Source organism: Mobula hypostoma, chromosome 25, assembly GCF_963921235.1.
Source record: "Mobula hypostoma chromosome 25, sMobHyp1.1, whole genome shotgun sequence".
Classification (NCBI taxonomy): domain Eukaryota; kingdom Metazoa; phylum Chordata; class Chondrichthyes; order Myliobatiformes; family Myliobatidae; genus Mobula; species Mobula hypostoma.
This window is the reverse complement of record NC_086121.1, coordinates 4,360,581-4,376,954: the sequence shown is the minus strand read 5'-3', so window position 1 is coordinate 4,376,954 and position 16,374 is coordinate 4,360,581. Positions and strand designations below refer to the sequence as shown.

The 16,374-nt window shown below is 45.2% G+C and overlaps 1 protein-coding gene across 6 annotated transcripts in view; it reads left to right on the top strand.

The window, feature by feature from the left end:
• The window catches only part of agrn (agrin), a 534,989-nt gene that overhangs the window by 424,444 nt on the left and 94,171 nt on the right, over nt 1–16,374 (top strand). For all 6 annotated transcript variants that reach the window (XM_063033167.1, XM_063033166.1, XM_063033165.1 and 3 more), the window contains 4 exons: nt 5,848–5,955; nt 8,090–8,254; nt 11,033–11,176; nt 12,210–12,334. In XM_063033167.1, coding sequence (XP_062889237.1) covers nt 5,848–5,955; nt 8,090–8,254; nt 11,033–11,176; nt 12,210–12,334 — 542 coding nt within the window. The remainder of the gene's footprint in view (nt 1–5,847; nt 5,956–8,089; nt 8,255–11,032; nt 11,177–12,209; nt 12,335–16,374) is intronic.

Sequence of the window (16,374 nt, the reverse complement as noted above, 5' to 3'; positions counted from 1 at the left end):
AGAGTTATCATCGGCGTTATGTGCTATGTCATATGACGTAGGAAATCACAGTGACCATGATTGTTTTTGGCAAATTTTTCTAAAGAAGTGGTTTGCCATTGCCTTCTTCTGGGCAGTGTCTTCTGCATGCCATCGTGGCTGGAAATCCAGAACAACACACACAAAATGGTGAACTCAGCACATCAGGCAGCATCTATGGAAAAGAGTAAACAGTTGACCTTCCATGCCGAGACCCTACATCAGCACTAGAAAGGAAAGGGAGAAGTCAGAGTGAGAAGGTGAGGAGAGGGGTGGAAGAAGTACAAGGTGGTAGGTGATAGGTGAAACTGGGAGGGGGGTGGGGTGAAGTAAAGAGCTGGGAAGTTGATTAGTGAAGGAGATAAAGGGCTGGCAAAGGGGGAATCTGATAGGAGAGGACAGAAGGCCATGGAAGAAAAGGAAAGAGGGAGGAGCAGCAAAGGGAGGTGATGGGCAGGTAAGGAGATAAGGTGAGAGAGAGAAACAGGTATGGGGAATGGTGAAGAAGAGGAGAGGGGACAATTACCAGAAGTTCGAGAAGTCGATGGTCATGCCATCAGGTTGGAGGCTATCCAGACAGAATATAAAGTGCTGTTCCTCCACCCTAAGTGTGGCCTCATCACAACAGTGGAGGAAGCCACGGACTGACATGTTGGAATGGGAACGGGAAGTAGAATTGAAACGGGTGGCCACTAATCCCGTTCGTTGTGGCAGATGGAGTGTAGGTGCTCGACAAAGCAGTCTCCCAATCTACATCGGGTCTCACCAATAATACAGGAGGCCACACCGGGAGCACTGGATACGGTAGATGACCCCGACAGACTCACGGGTGAAGTGTCACCTCACCTGGAAGAACTGTTTGGAGACCTGAATGGTAGTGAGGGAGGAGGTGTAGGGGCAGGTGTGGCATCTGCTAATGCTTACGAGGATAAATACAGGAGGGATGAATGGACAAGGGAATCGCATAGAGAGTGATCCCTGCAGGAAGCAGAATGTGGTGGCAGGGGGAAGGAGAGATAAAGGTATGGCATCCGTAGTGAAAATGAGACAGGGAACTTAAAGTCATTGGAAAGAGCAAGAGTGTGTGAAGTGTCATGGGTACTGGTAGGAAACAACTAAACTGGTGGGAATAAAACAGTAAACATGAGGAATTCTGCAGATGCTGGAAATTCAAGCAACACACATCAAAGTTGCTGGTGAACACAGCAGGCCAGGCAGCATCTCCAGGAAGAGGTGCAGTCGACGTTTCGGGCCGAGACCCTTCGTCAGGACTAACTGAAGGAAGAGCTAGTAAGAGATTTGAAAGTGGGAGGGGGAGGGGGAGATCCAAAATGATAGGAGAAGACAGGAGGGGGAGGGATGGAGGCAAGAGCTGGACAGGTGATTGGCAAAATGGGATATGAGAGGATCATGGGACAGGAGGTCCGGGGAGAAAGAAAAGGAGGTGGGGGGGGACCCAGAGGATGGGCAAGGAGTATAGTGAGAGGGACAGAGGGAGAAAAAGGAGAGTGAGAGAAAGAATGTGTGTATATAAATAACGGATGGGGTACGAGGGGGAGGTGGGGCATTAGCAGAAGTTAGAGAAGTCGATGTTCATGCTATCAGGTTGGAGGCTACCCAGACGGAATATAAGGTGTTGTTCCTCCAACCCGAGTGTGGCTTCATCTTTACAGTAGAGGAGGCCGTGGATAGACATGTCAGAATGGGAGTGGGATGTGGAATTAAAATGTGTGGCCACTGGGAGATCCTGCTTTCTCTGGCGGACAGAGCGTAGGTGTTCAGCAAAACCATCTCCCAAACTGCGTCAGGTCTCGCCAACATTTAGAAGGATATATATAGAAGAATATATCGCCAATATATATAAAGAATAAAACAGTCAAGGTATGCAGTGGCTGTAATGATAATTTGAAGGTTTGTTGATGCTGGAGCCAGAAAGAACTATTAACATTAATTGCCTCATCAAACTCTGTGGCCAACTCTTGCCCAAAAGTCAATACTCCAAAACTGATGATCACATTTTTAGCTTCCATGTCCCTGATTTCTGTGGATATCCCCAGCAATATTTCATCTTTTCACTTTGTAAAGGTGCTGCTTAAAGTCCACATGGTTGAATATCTCCTTTCTTGCTCAGTGACATCTGGACTGTTTTACAACTTCCTAGGTACTAATGTGAATGTAGATTAATGTGGTGAACTCAGTGATGCATTTTGTTAGGTACATCACTGGCGTAATTAGAACCCAGTGCAAGAAAACAAAACATTTGGAGAAATAATTAGTTAATTTATTGACTTATAAAAAGGATTCCTGTTTGAGGGGATGCTGATAATGATGCCTCTTTAAACAAATCTATTATTTGAGTAAATTAGCGAAGTGTCAATTGTGAAAGGATTAAGTATTATCAGATTTGAAGTGAATTTTATGATCAATTTATGGACTTGAGTCTCTCCCAAACTCAGTGGAAAAAACCTGCTTGCATTCACCTTATCTATACCCCTGATAACTTTACATATCCCTGTCAAATCTACCCTCATTTTCCAACACTCCTGGGAATAAATTCCTCACCTATTCAGCCTCTCCCTATAACTCAGGTCCTGGACATTGCTGGAGCATGAGGTCCTGCGTTTTCGGGAAAGGTTGAATAGGTTAGGACTTTATCCCTGAGAGTTTCAAATATTACAGGGAGATTTGATAGAGGAATACAAACTTGTGAGGGGTATGGATAGGGTAAATGCAAGCTGAGGTTGGGTGAGACTAGAACTAGGGGTCATGGGTTAAGGGTGAAAGGTGAAATGTTTAAAGGGAACATCGAGGGAACTCCTTCACTCAGAGGGTGGTGAGGGTGTGGAAGGAGCTAGTGGATATTGGTTTGATTTCAACATTTAAAAGAAGTGTTGGGGCGTGGCCAAGTGGTTAAGGCATCAGTCTAGTGATTTGAAGGTCGCTAGTTCGAGCCTGAGCTGAGGCAGCGTGTTGTGTCCTTGAGCAAGGAACTTATCCACACATTGCTCTGCGACGACACCGGTGCCCAGCTGTATCAGCCCTAGTGCCCTTCCCTTGGACAACATCGGTGGCATGGAGAGGGGAGACTTGCAGCGTGGGCAACTGCCGGTCTTCCATACAACCTTGCCCAGGCCTGCGCCCTGGAAGCTTTCCAAGGCGCAAATCCATGGTTTCACAAGACTAACGGATGCCTACATAAAAAAGAAGTTCGGACAAGTACGTGAGTGGGATGTGTATGGAGGGCTGTGATTCGGGTGCAGGTCAATGGGACTAAACGGGCTAATGGTTTGACACAGACTAGATGGGCTGAAGGGCCTGCTATTTTGCTGTAGCGTTCTATAACTCTATGAGTGTTCAATGTCCCTCATAATACACTGAGTCCAGATTATTGGTAGGATTGCATGTTTGAACACATCTCAAGGAGATGGTTTGCCAATCTGTTCCTGAGAATTGGCCCCAAGATCAGAGATGGAAAGGGCAGCTTGTTTCTTGCTTGTCAGTCTTTCCTGGGTTGGCCTTCACTCATCCTGTTGTTTTTGGTCTGGAATATGATTTAAAGAACAGATGGGTCTGGGAATTACCAGGATCAACTGAGCCCCTTTGTAAGTTGTTTAACACGCTGTAAAATTAGATATAATTAAATGGGACCGCATGACTAAACCAAAGCGGGGACACAATAGCAGTGCAAAGCCCTGAGCAGGCCCTGAGAGAGAAACTATTTTATCACCGAATACGTTAGTAGTGGTTAGCGTAATCGCTTTGCAGCACCAGCGATCACAACCACTGCTGTCTGTAAAGAATTTGTACGTTCTCCCCGTGACTGTGTGGGTTTCCTCCGGGTGCTCCAGTTTCCTCCCACATGCCAAAGATGCACGGATTAGGGTTGCTATGTTGTGGGCATCTGATGTTGGCACCTGCCGGAAGCATGGTGGCACAGTTTGAATTGGCACAAACAATGCATTTCACTGTACATTTCGATGTACATATGATAAATAAAAAGAGTTTTAAGTTTAGGGTGCCTCTGTGGCACTGCAGTTAATGCAACAGTATTACAACGCGGGGCATTGGAGTTCAGAGTTCAATTCCATCGTCTCCTGTAAGAAAGATTGTACGTTCTTCATGTGTGCGTGTGGGTTCACTCAGGGTGCTCCAGTTTTGTCCCATGGTCCAAAGACGTTCCGGTTAGTAGGTTAATTGGTCATTGTAAATTGTCCTAGGGTTAAATCAAGGTGCAGTCGGTGGGCCAGAAGGGCCTGTTCTGCACTGTATCTCTAAGTAACTAAACCGGGAGAAGTGTTTTAACAGAGTATAAATTATCAACACTAGGCTGGTGTCTAATTGGAGGCTATTTGGGACATAAAACTCACCACTAACAGTCTCTTGTACAGAAAAGCCAATTTAAACCAAGAACTGATTCTCTGTGAAGTGTGAGGGAGCCACACCAACTTTCACAAATCAATGCTGGCTGAACTCTCCAAACATGCAAAAAGTAGAAGATAATCAAATAAGTAATGTACATTTAATCAACCTGTTTCTTACAGCAGAGGGATTGTCAAGGTTAATTAGCAGCAAATTACCCAATCAGCTCCACTTTGGCTGGTTAAAGTGTAACCAACATATGAACCATTTCTATTTATTTATTTAGAGATATAACTCGGAATAGGCCCTTTCATTCCCACTCCTTCCTCACTCCCTCCCCTCCTTCATTCCCCTTCCTCTCCACTCTCCTCCCCTCCCTCCCGCTCCCATGAGCTGTGGGACAAACACCGCCTGATGGCACCAGCTCACTGTCAGTATGGAGGGGTTAGGTCGGAGGGTCTGTTTCTGTGCTGGATGAGTCAGTGACTGCTGTCCTCTCTCTAGTCTCACTCCTAGCCCTTTACCCCTCACCTCCCTTGCAATCCTTTCCCTCCCCTCCCCTCCTCTCATCTACCTTCCCCCTCTCCCTACCTTGCTGTCTCTCCCCACTCCCCTCCCTCCATCTACTTCCCCTCCCTCCAACTCCTCCTCCTCTCCCTACCTCCTTCCCTCTCCCCACCCTTTCCCTTGCCCCTCTCCATCCCGCTCTCTGTGCTCCCACCTTCCCCCTCCCCAGGTGTTGCTATGGCAACAGCCGGCAGCTTCTCCTCTCTCCAGTATTTCCCTACTCCTGGTGCCATTCCAACTCCAAAACTCTCACACAAAATGATGTAAAGGCAGAGTGATTATCTTATTTTTCACATGGTGGACAATCCATTAGAGTAGGGGATGGTTGCATGGTGAGAGGCCAGTGGTTTGGAAGAAACCTGAGGGGGAATTCCTTCACACAGATGATGGTTGCCGTGGTGGAAGCGGGAATTCTCACAGCATCTAGCCAAGACATGGACATATTGCAGCGAAATGGGATTGGTTTAGCTGGTTTAGCAGCAGTTAGCATGGTTATTATGGGCAGTGTGGCCTACGACCCTGTGATCTGATTTCTCCAAAACCTGTGAATTAAAGGTAGAGATTTGCTTTACTTGTCACGAATGCATCGAAACATCAAAACGCTGTGAGATGCGTTGTTTTGTGTCACCACAGTCCGAGGATGTGCTGCCAAAAGGACCCGTTCCACTGCCCTATCTCTAAGTAAACTAACTTACTAACGCTAACCTGCACGTGTTTGGAATGTGGGAGGAAACCGGAGCACCCGAAGGAAACCCACGTGGTCACGGGGAGAACGTACACATTCATTGCAGACAGTGGTGGGATTGAACCCCGACTGGTCACTGCTGGTGCTGTGAAATGTTGTGCTAACTGAACCTCCATTATTTACTGTCTGTTTATTCAAACTCTTCTCTCTTCCCGCAGATGCACTTCCAGCGTCCGTCCCCGAGCAACACTGTAGTAAGTCCGTCTACGGCTGTTGTCTGGACAACATTACCGCTGCCCAGGGCGTTGGCCTTGCAGGATGCCCAAGTAAGTCCTTCCGCTTTAACACATAGCGTAGCGGTTAGTGTAAGACTTGGCAGTGCCGGTAACCCGGGTTCGACTTGTAAGGAGTTTGTACCTGTGACCCCATGGGTTTCCTCCCTCATTCCAAAGACATACAGGTTAGAAGGTTAAGTGGTCACATGGGTGTAATCGGGCACTGCGGGCTCCTTGGGCTGGAAGGGCTTGTTACAGTGCGGTATCTCTAAATGAATAAAATATATAAACACAGAGCGACCAGCTGCTGGTGGCTGGCTCTTGTGCCTACCAGATGGCATCTGCTACTTTCTGCTTAGCAACATATATGCCCATCCTTGCAGACTAGAGCACAGAGCATTACAGAGCAGTACAGGCCATTCAGCCCATATTGTTGTGCTGACCTTTTAACCTACTCTAAGATCAGTCTAACCCCTCCCCCCACATAGCCTTCCATTTTTCTATCATCCATGTATCTGTCTAAGAGTTGCTTAAATGTGCTTAACGTATCTGCCTCTACCACCACCCCTGCTCCACACACCCACCACTCTGTGTAAAAACCTACCTCCGTCGTCCCCCCTGCATTTTCCTCCAAGCACCTTAAAATGATATAGTGCAAAACGAGAGCACAATTCTGAGGTAGTGTTCGTGGATTCATGAACCGTTCGGAAATCTGATGGAGGGGAAGGAGCTGCTCCTAAAACATTGAGTGTGTGTCTTCAGGCTCCTGTGTCTCCTCCCAACCCTAAGATCAATCTAACCCTTGCCTCCCACATAGCCCTCCATTTTTCTCGCATCCATGTGCCTGTCTTGAGTCTCTTAAATACCCCTAATGTATCTATTTATAACTTTAATCTTTTCTGTTAGTTTCTGGAGAATTACAACATTTTGCTATTTAAATGTCCATGTTGCAGTTGTGCAGGATGTTGGTATGAAGATATGTTTGGAATATTGTGTTCAGTTAAGGTTGCCCCGCCATGCAAATAAATAAATAAGATGTGGGTGAAATTCTGGCAAATGGGACTATCTTTGATGGGCATCTTGGTCATCATGGACCAGATGGGCCGAAGGGCCTGTTTTCCTGCTGTATCACTTGATGTTTCTGAAATGCTTGCTATTTTTATCCATTAGTAAGTTTATCAAACTAATTTCACAGTCCATGTTAACCAGTTCAGTTGCCATTCCAATGATTCAACGTGTTTTTTTTTTGCCCGTTCTACAGAAGATTTTTATTTTGACTCCTATCACAGTTTAAAATGTAATCTCAAGTTCAGGGAGTATTGCATACAGTTCTTGTCCTCTCCATTATAGGAAGGATGTTGTGGCTTTAGAGAGGGTGCAGAAGAGATTTACCAGGATGCTAAAAACGCAAACACGAGGGAATCTGCCGATGCTGGAAATTCAAGCGACACACACAAAAAATGCTGGTGAACACAGCAGGCCAGGCGGCATCTATAGGGAGAGGTACAATCAAAGGGTCTCGGCCCGAAACGTCGACTGTACCTCTTCCTATGGACGCTGCCTGGCCTGTTGTGTTCACTAGCATTTGTTGTGTGTGTTACCAGGGTGCTGCCCGGATTACAGGGCTGCGCTATAACGAGAGGCTGGATAAACTTGGGTTGTTTTCTCTGGAGCAGCGGAGGCTGAGGGGAGATCTGATAGAGGTTTATAACATTTTGAAAGGCAGAGATAGAGTAGAGAGACAGTATCTTTTTCCCAGGGTTGAAATGTCTAATACCAGAGGACATAGATTTAAGGTGAGAGGGGGTAATTTCAAAGGAGGTGTGAGGGGCAAGTTTTATTACACAGAGAGTGGTGGGTGCCTGGGGGAGACTTTTAAGAGACATTTAGATAGGCACGTGGGTGTGAGGAAAATGGAAGGACATAGAAATTGTGTAGGCAGAACGGATTAGTTTAGTTGTCCATTTGATTACTAGTTTAATTGGTTCGGCAAAACATCGTGGGTCAAGAGGCCTGTTCCTTTGTTGTACTGTTCTATGTCCTATGATCAATTATGTTTATTTTTTCCCAATCTTCAGAGATTTTTATTTTGACTCCTATCAAGGTTAAAAATGTCATCCCAAGTAAGTTAAGATGCATAACCAGGCAGCAACTGGCAAATATTTCTTTACTGTGACGGTTGCAGGTACCTGTGAGTGTAATAGGTACGGATCGTACAGCGAGACCTGTAATCCCAGCACGGGTCAGTGCTCCTGCAAGCCGGGTGTGGGAGGCTTGAAATGCGACCGCTGCGAACCTGGATTCTGGAACTTCCGAGGCATCGTCATCGATGAGAAAAGCGGATGCACCCGTAAGTGGATTGACAAGTCCTTTAATCAGAATCAGAATCAGGTTTAATAGCACTGGCACAGGTTGTGAAATTCGTTGTTCTGCAGAAGCAGTACATTGCAATTCCTAATTTAAAAAACCACATAAATTACATTATATATAATATGAGTACAAGCTGGCAGATGATACGTGAGATCAGGAGAAGGCATCTGTCACCTTCAACTTATCCTCCTTCCCGTCCCCAAGCTTATTCTGGAACAAGGTACGTGAGACTCAGGACTTACAGCACCAAGTTCAGTTGAACCGAAGGGCATAACTCAACTTCACTTCATTGAAATGTTCCCACAACCCATAGACTCACTATCAAGGACTCCTCATCTCATGTTCTCAATATTTATTGATTATTTATTTATTATTATTGTTTCTTCTTTTGTATTTGCACAGTTTGTTGTCTCCTGCACTCTGGGTTAAGGCCCTAGTTGGACGGCCTTTCATTGATTCGATTATGGTTATTATTCTAAGATTTATTGAGCATGCCCACAAGAATCTGAGTTGTACATGGTGACATATATGTACTTAGATACTATAGTTTACTTTGAACTTTCATTTCTTCCCCCTTCCTCTCCAGTCCTGATGAAGGGTCTCAGCCACAAACATGAGCTGTTTATTCCTCTCCATAGGTGCCCTGGATTTCCAGCATCTGCAGAATCTCAAACAAGAGAATATCTGCAGATGCTGAAAATCCAAACAACACACACACAATGCTGGAGGCACTCAGCAGGCCAGGCAGCATCTATAGAAAAGAGTAAACAGTTGTTGCTTCGGGCCGAGACACTTCATCAGGGCTAAGAAGGAGGGCAGCAGAGATCACAGAGGGGGAGCAGTGAGAGAGGGTTTCACTGAACTCTCATCGAAGAGAAGATTTGAATTTCTTCAGGGGTGGGCACTCCTGGAAAAGACTTTGCAGTGTAGTAATCAAATCACAATCAAGAGAAAATCTGTAGAATGCTGGAAGTCAAAGTAACCCACACAAAATGCCGGAGGATCTCAGCAGGCCAGGCAGCATCTATAGAAAAGAGTGAACAGTTCTGATGAAGGGTCTCAGCCCGAAATGTTGACCCTTTACTCTTTTCCATAGCTGCTGAGCTCCTCCAGCATTTTGTGTGTTTTAATCTGCAAAATCTCGTGTTTATGATTGTGTTCCTGTTTACCAAACAGTGACAGCAGAAGAAAGTATTGGTGGGACCTCTGATGGGTTGAAATTCCTTTGAACAGTAACATTTTGCAATCTCCCAGCATTTAAAATACCCTTAACACTTATCCATAGAGCACTGCGCTCGTAAACTTAACGACTAATGGTTGGGGGCAGTACGGTAGTGTCAGGGGTGGGGGGGGGGTGTCGGCACGGTAGTATAGCGGTTAGCCTAAGGCTATTACAGTGCAAACTATAGCCTAAGGCTATTACAGTGCAAACTAAAATTAATCTTGAAGAATCAGTGGTGAAATTGAAAGAAGTAAGCTTGTCTGTAGTTGGGGATTTTATTTTATCTATTTATTGAGATATAGCATGGAACAGACCCTTCCGATCCTTCGAACTGTGCCTCCCAGCAACCCAACGCTTTAATCCTAGGCTAATCTCGGGACAGTTTACAGTAACCAATTAACCTACCAACCAGTGCGTCTTTGGACTGAAGGTGGAAACTGGAGCGTCAAGAGGAAGCCCACTCGAGAACATACAAATTCTTTACAGGGAGCAGGAGGAACTTACTGTCAAGCTTTGTGCTTGCCGCTACTCTGCTATGCCCTCCACCCCTCACGCTGCCGTTGTGGGTATGCTATGTTGGTGCCAGAAGCATGGCATCACTCACAGTCAATTGACGTTCAGTTCTGGAGCCATCTGTAAAGGTGTTTCTTCGTCCTTCCAGTGAGCACATGAGTTTCCTCCCAGTGCTCTGGTTTCCTCCCACAGTCCAAAGACGTGCTGCTTGGTGGGTTAGACCATAAGTCCATAAGATTTAGGAGCAGAATTAGGCCATTTGGCCCATTGAGTTTGCTCCACCATTTCATCATGGCTGATCCATTCTTCCTCTCAATCCCAATCCCCTGTCCTCTCTCCGTATCCCTTCTTGGCCCGACTAATCAAGAATCCCTCAACGTCTGCCGTCAATATACATACAGGCAGCCTCCACAGCCGCACGTGGCAATGAATTCGACAGGTTCACCACGAATTGATCATTGAAAATTGTCCCGTGAGTAGGTGGGTTGCTGGGTGCTGCGGCTCGTTGGGCTGGGAGGGACTGTTCTGCGTTGTATCTCTACGTAAATAAATAAAACACTTGTGGGCTGCCTCCAGCACATTCCTTGCTGATTTGATTTGACACAAATAACTCATTTCACTGTATGTTTTGATCTACGTGTGACAAATGAAGCTTATCTTTAAAATCTTTGTTGTTTAACTAAGAAAAAGACAGAGAATGGAAAATGTCTGGCGTGTGTGTTATGTTTTGTAACTTCAAAACATCAAACTAATTTAAAGGAAAACACGGGAGTCCAAGAATGCAGTCTAACTCCGTGTTTACCAGAAGTGCACATGTATCACATAGTAGTGTGATGACATTTGCAGTCCACATATTTTTACATATAACCATAATGAATTATTAAATAACAAAGAATGCTTAATCAAACAATATCTTTATAAGATTACTCGAATATTACTGAAATATTAATTACACAACTATGTGCTACCGATGCCTCTGTTATAGCTGCAGTAACGCATCTTGTTCCTCTCTTCCTTTCGCAGCGTGTAACTGTGACCCACTTGGGTCTGTTCGGGACGACTGTGAACAAATGACGGGACTTTGCTCCTGTAAGGCAGGGATCAGCAGAATGAAGTGTAACCAATGTCCCGACGGCAGTAAGCTGGGCCCGAACGGATGCGATCAAGGTGAAAGCACTGATTCATACAGAGAGAACGTTCAGCATAACTTTTCATTCATTTAGAACAGAGATGAGGAACAATTTCTCGCTGGAGTTTAAAAGAATGAGGGAGGATCTCATTGAGATCTACCAAATATTGGAAGGCCTAGAGTGGATGTGGAGACGATTTTCCTAGAGTGCGGGAGTGTAGGACCAGAGGGCACAGACTCAGAATAGAGGGATGTCCATTTAGAACAGAAATGAGGGCGAATGTCTTCAGCCAGACTGTGGTGAATCTGTGGAATTCATTGTCACATACGGCTGTGGAGACCAAGTATGATTGGGCACAATTAAAGGCATCCGTTAGTCTTGCGAGACCATGGATCTGTGCCTGGAAAGTCTTCACTCTCCAGGGTGCAGGCCTGGGCAAGGTTGTATGGAAGACTGGCAGTTGCCCATGCTGCAAGTCTCCCCTCTCCATGCCACCGATGTTGTCCAAGGGAAGGGCAAGGGCCGATACAGCTTGGCACCAGTGTTGTCGCAGAGCACTGTGTGATTAAATGCCTTGCTCAAGGACACAACATGTTGCCTTAGCTGGGTCTCGAACTCACAACCTTCAGATCGCTAGTCGAATGCCTTAACCACTTGGCCACGTGCCCACAATTGGGCACATGGATGATAGAAAAATGGAGAGCTATGTGGGAGGGAAAGGTTAGATTGATCAGACTATGTTAAAAGGTCAACACAACATTTTGGCCCAAAGGGCCTGTATTATTCCATGTTCCATGCAATATGTTATGTTATGTGCCAAGTCGTATGACGTGAGTGATCTTGGTCTTTCCATGACCATAATTGTTCTTGGTAAATTTTTTTCTACTGAACTGGTTTGTCATTGCCATCTTTTGGGCAGTGTCTTTACAAGACGGGTGACGCCAGCCATATATGTTTTATGGGTCCAGAGGAATATTGTTTCATTTGGTTGTATACATGTACAGTCAGATAACAATAAACTTGAACCTGAAGGCAGAGATGAATTAAGTTGGTGTTTTATCTTCCCACAGACCCGTCTATTTCCCAGACCTGCGACGATGTTGTTTGTCAGTACGGAGCGACTTGTGTGCAGAGTGTTGGACAAGCTTACTGTGAATGTCCGTCTCCCATCTGCCCGAAAGATAAACAGTTCAAGGTAAAGTCATTCATCACTGGGTACATTCCTGTGTTACCCTTCACTGCACAGTGTTTCACGTTGTTTATTAATTGGGAATACAGTCTTCTTCTTCTTCTTCTTCCTAAGCCCATCACCCCTACTGTGGCATGGGCCGCCAACAGCAGCTTGCCAGAATCCTCTGTCCGTGCCTTCCACTTCCACCACACAGCTTCATAGGTCTTCTAGTGGACATCCCTCCTCTCCCCACGGATGAGGTATTTCGAGCTTCTTTTGGTGCTTCTCTAGCTCTGGGTTTTTATGGGGTGGGGTTCCTATCCCCTATGCCCAACCCTCCCCCTTTCACAGTGAAGTTTGTGACCGTCCATGGCAGGGTTGGGAGTACTGTGGATTCTGGTTAATCGGGATCCATTGGGACCGGTACAGCTTGTCCCAGTTAAGCAGTGGCTCCAATTACCCGAAGTTTCATGGACCCCAATCCCTACCTTCACCCTTTTGTTTTTGGGATGTTTCCTATTGTCTCACATGTAATGCCCATTCTTCTCACAGTTTGTCTTGCTGATGTATGAAGCGTGCAGTTGTAGGTTTCAGTACTCTGTTATCCCTGCCAGCTGATGGTGAGTGGTGTTTGGCAGATGACTTTTAATTTGGTCCTGTACGGTAATTTTTTTCAGCTAGTGTCAAATCTTTTTGTGACAGCTTGGCAAGCATCTTAGATTTTTTGAAGTCAAAACAAAAAACATAATTATCAAAAATCACTGCTTTCTGAATCAGCATCTGTTGGCCCTAATTGATAACATAACACAAACAAAGGCAACTGATGTTATTTAAAGAGTGTAGGGGAAGGAGGAGCCCAGTGTAGTGTCTAACGGTCACGCAAGTGCACACAATTGACACTAGTTAGATACTGTTCAGCAACACTTTCCTGTCCCAATTAAGCAGCAGTGTCCCAAGCAAGTGAAGGGAAACTCAGCTATTTTCTCAATTAATTTTTGGCCTTTAAGAGTTGTCCCAAATAAACAGTTTCCCTGATTAGCCAATTAACCAGAGTTCACTGTACTTGGAGATTTAAGCTTCAATGCCTTTGGATCTGTTTAAGAAATCTTTATCAACAACTGAGGCGAGAAATAAGCTTTAAAAATTAAAAAAAAGCAATGTGAAAGTTACAAAGAACATTGATGTGTGAAGGAGTTAATTAGATGCAAAAATGCAATCCAAAACTCAAATCCTCCAGTGAAACCTGATATAAAATCGTTCAGAGACAACAGGGTCCTGGGGTCCATTAACATCAAGATCTGTCAAAACTCGCATGGATTGTAAACGCAAGAGATTCTGCCGATGCTGGAAATCGAAAGTAACACACAAAATGCTGGAGGAACTCAGCAGGTCAGGCAGCATCTATGGACAGAAATAAACAGTCAACGATTCAAGCTGAAACTCTTCACCAGGACTGGAGAGGAAGAGTGAAGAAGCCAGAGTAAGAAGATGGGGGGAGGGGAAGGAGGACAAGCTAGTAGGTGATAGGTGAAGCCATGAGGGTGGGGGAGGGCGGGTTGAAGTAAGAAGCTGGGAGATGATAGATGAAAAAGGCAAAGGGCTGGAGAACAGGACTCTGATAGGAGAGGAGAGTGGACCATGAGATGGTGGCGTGCTTAGGCACAGCAGCCACTGGGGGTCCAATCAAAGATGTATTTGTTCATCTTGTAAGTCTTTTTTATAATTGCAAGTCACTGCTGGATGTTCAGTGCATCAAGTACTGCAGGACTATGCCAGCATCAAGTTGCTCGATAGCAGTGGAGCTGGACTTAGTTGGTATCGCTGTTCTTTTGTTGCCTGGACTTAATGTCCTTTTGGATATTGGTAATGTGCAATACTCTGTTCATCGGCAAGGCTGATGGCGGGGGAGCTGCGTTACCTCAGTTGTGGTAAGGACTGGGTCTCAGCCACAGGGTTTCCTTGGTCACAGCAGCCTGGTGAGAGAGCAGGCACCTCTTCTGGGTGTGCTGGAATCGTGCTGGATTGGGTGCTAACACCTGTTGTTTGCTTGCTGCTGCCCTCTGATGATCAGTGGGTGCTGCCCTCCGATGATCACTGGGTGCTGCCCCCCTCCGATGAGCACTGGGTGCTGCCCTCTGATGATCACTGGGTGCTGCCCCCCCCCCCCCGATAATCACTGGGTGCTGCCCTCTGATAATCACTGGATGCTGCCCTCTGATAATCACTGGGTGCTGTCTCTAGTGTTCGCTCAGTGGAAGAACAAGCTGGACCAGGACAATCTGCAGTCACACCATTCAGGGAACTGGGCTATATTATTAATTATTTTCTTTGTGGCAATGTTTTTTTTTGAAATCATAACCATATGTGTTATGTGCTACTTGCAGAGTGCTGTGTAAGATTGGTTTTGCACCATGGCCCCAAAGGTGTTTCATTTGGCTACATGCATGTGTGGTTGAATGACATTTGAACTTGAACTTGGATAATAAACAAAGCTGTGACGTAATGTTGCAGTTCCATAAAACTCTGGTCAGACCACGTTTGGATTATTGTGTTCAGTACTGGTCCCTTCATTATATGAAGGGTGTGGAAGCTTTAGAGAAGCGGGGCAGAAGCCAGAAAAAGGCACAAGATGGAGACAGAAACTATCTTGGCTTCCTTTCCCTTTCTTTCCAGTCCTGATGAAGGGTCTCTGCCTGAAACATTAACTGTTTATTTCCCTCCATAGATTCTGCCTGACCTGCTGAGTTCCTTCAGCATTTTGCACTGATTAAACCATATGTGGCGTATTGTTCAGTTGTGGTTGTCTCATTATAGGAAGGTTGTGGAAGCTTTAGAGAGGGTGCAGAGGAGTCATGGTGAACTGTATATCAACCATGGGAAGGAAGATAGTGGGTGTGAGTATAACCATCAGAGGTTGGAGCACACTGTTCAGATCCCAAGTCCTGTCTGCCATTTGGCGGAATCATGCTCGTTCCCATATTCCTCCATCCTATTTCTTTGCGCTTTTGCCAAAGCTTTGATTTTTTTAAGTTGTGTAATTAATATTTCAGTAACATTTGAGCAATTTTATATAAATATATCGGTTGATTACGCATTCATGTTGGTTTAAATAATTCATTACTAATTATATGTATAAATATGTGAATTGCAAACATCATCATGCTTCCAAGTGCTACTTGCACGCCTCGCTCAAAGTAAACTCGAAGTTAGACTCACACTTCAGACTCTCAAGACTTCCTTTGAATTAGTTTAATGTTTTGAAGTTCCAAATCATAACACCTTATTGTTCAGAAATCTCTCTATCTCAGTCTTATATACCACCAAACACTCTATTCTCACAGCTTTGACTCCCAAGGAATTCCAAAGGCTCAAAGCCCTCAGCGAGAAGAAATACTTCCTCATACGAGATTCTCCCCTTTTAGTCTTTTAACTGTGGTGGATTCGGGCCCCAGCATAGTCTAGACGGGCTGAATGGTCTCTCTTAGTGCTATTTGGAAAAAATTAAGTCTACTAGCAGTCCAGTTTTGGTCTCACTTGTACGGTTGCTCTCAAATTGAATACAAAGTTCAGTGATCACTGCTTCCGCAATGAGTCAGAACAGAGGCCATTTCCTAAACCTGACTCATTCCCCATTACCAAAAACCAGGTAGTCTGTTCCCCGGTTACCTCCATGACATATAGCTCCGGAAAACAACTGTGAATATACTCAATCACTTTGTCCTTTCTAACTTAATTAATCCAATCTTCATGAACATTAATGTCTCCTGTAATTAATCCAGTCTTCATGAGCATTAAAGTCTCTTGTAATCTTTGCCCTGTTCTTTTAGTGCCTTTATTATTTGTTGATTTATAGTCTTTAAACAGTGTGACTAATGTCTCTGTGTCTGTAGATCAGTGCCTCTAGGAGAAATAATGTAATGGGAAGGAAAGGGTGGCCGGGTAGCGGGGTGGTTAGCACAGCGATTCACAGTACCATTGAGTCGGATTCAATACCTGCTGCTGTCTGTAAGGAGTTCGTACGTTCTCCCCGTGATCGCATGGGTTTCCTCAGGATGCTCCGGTTT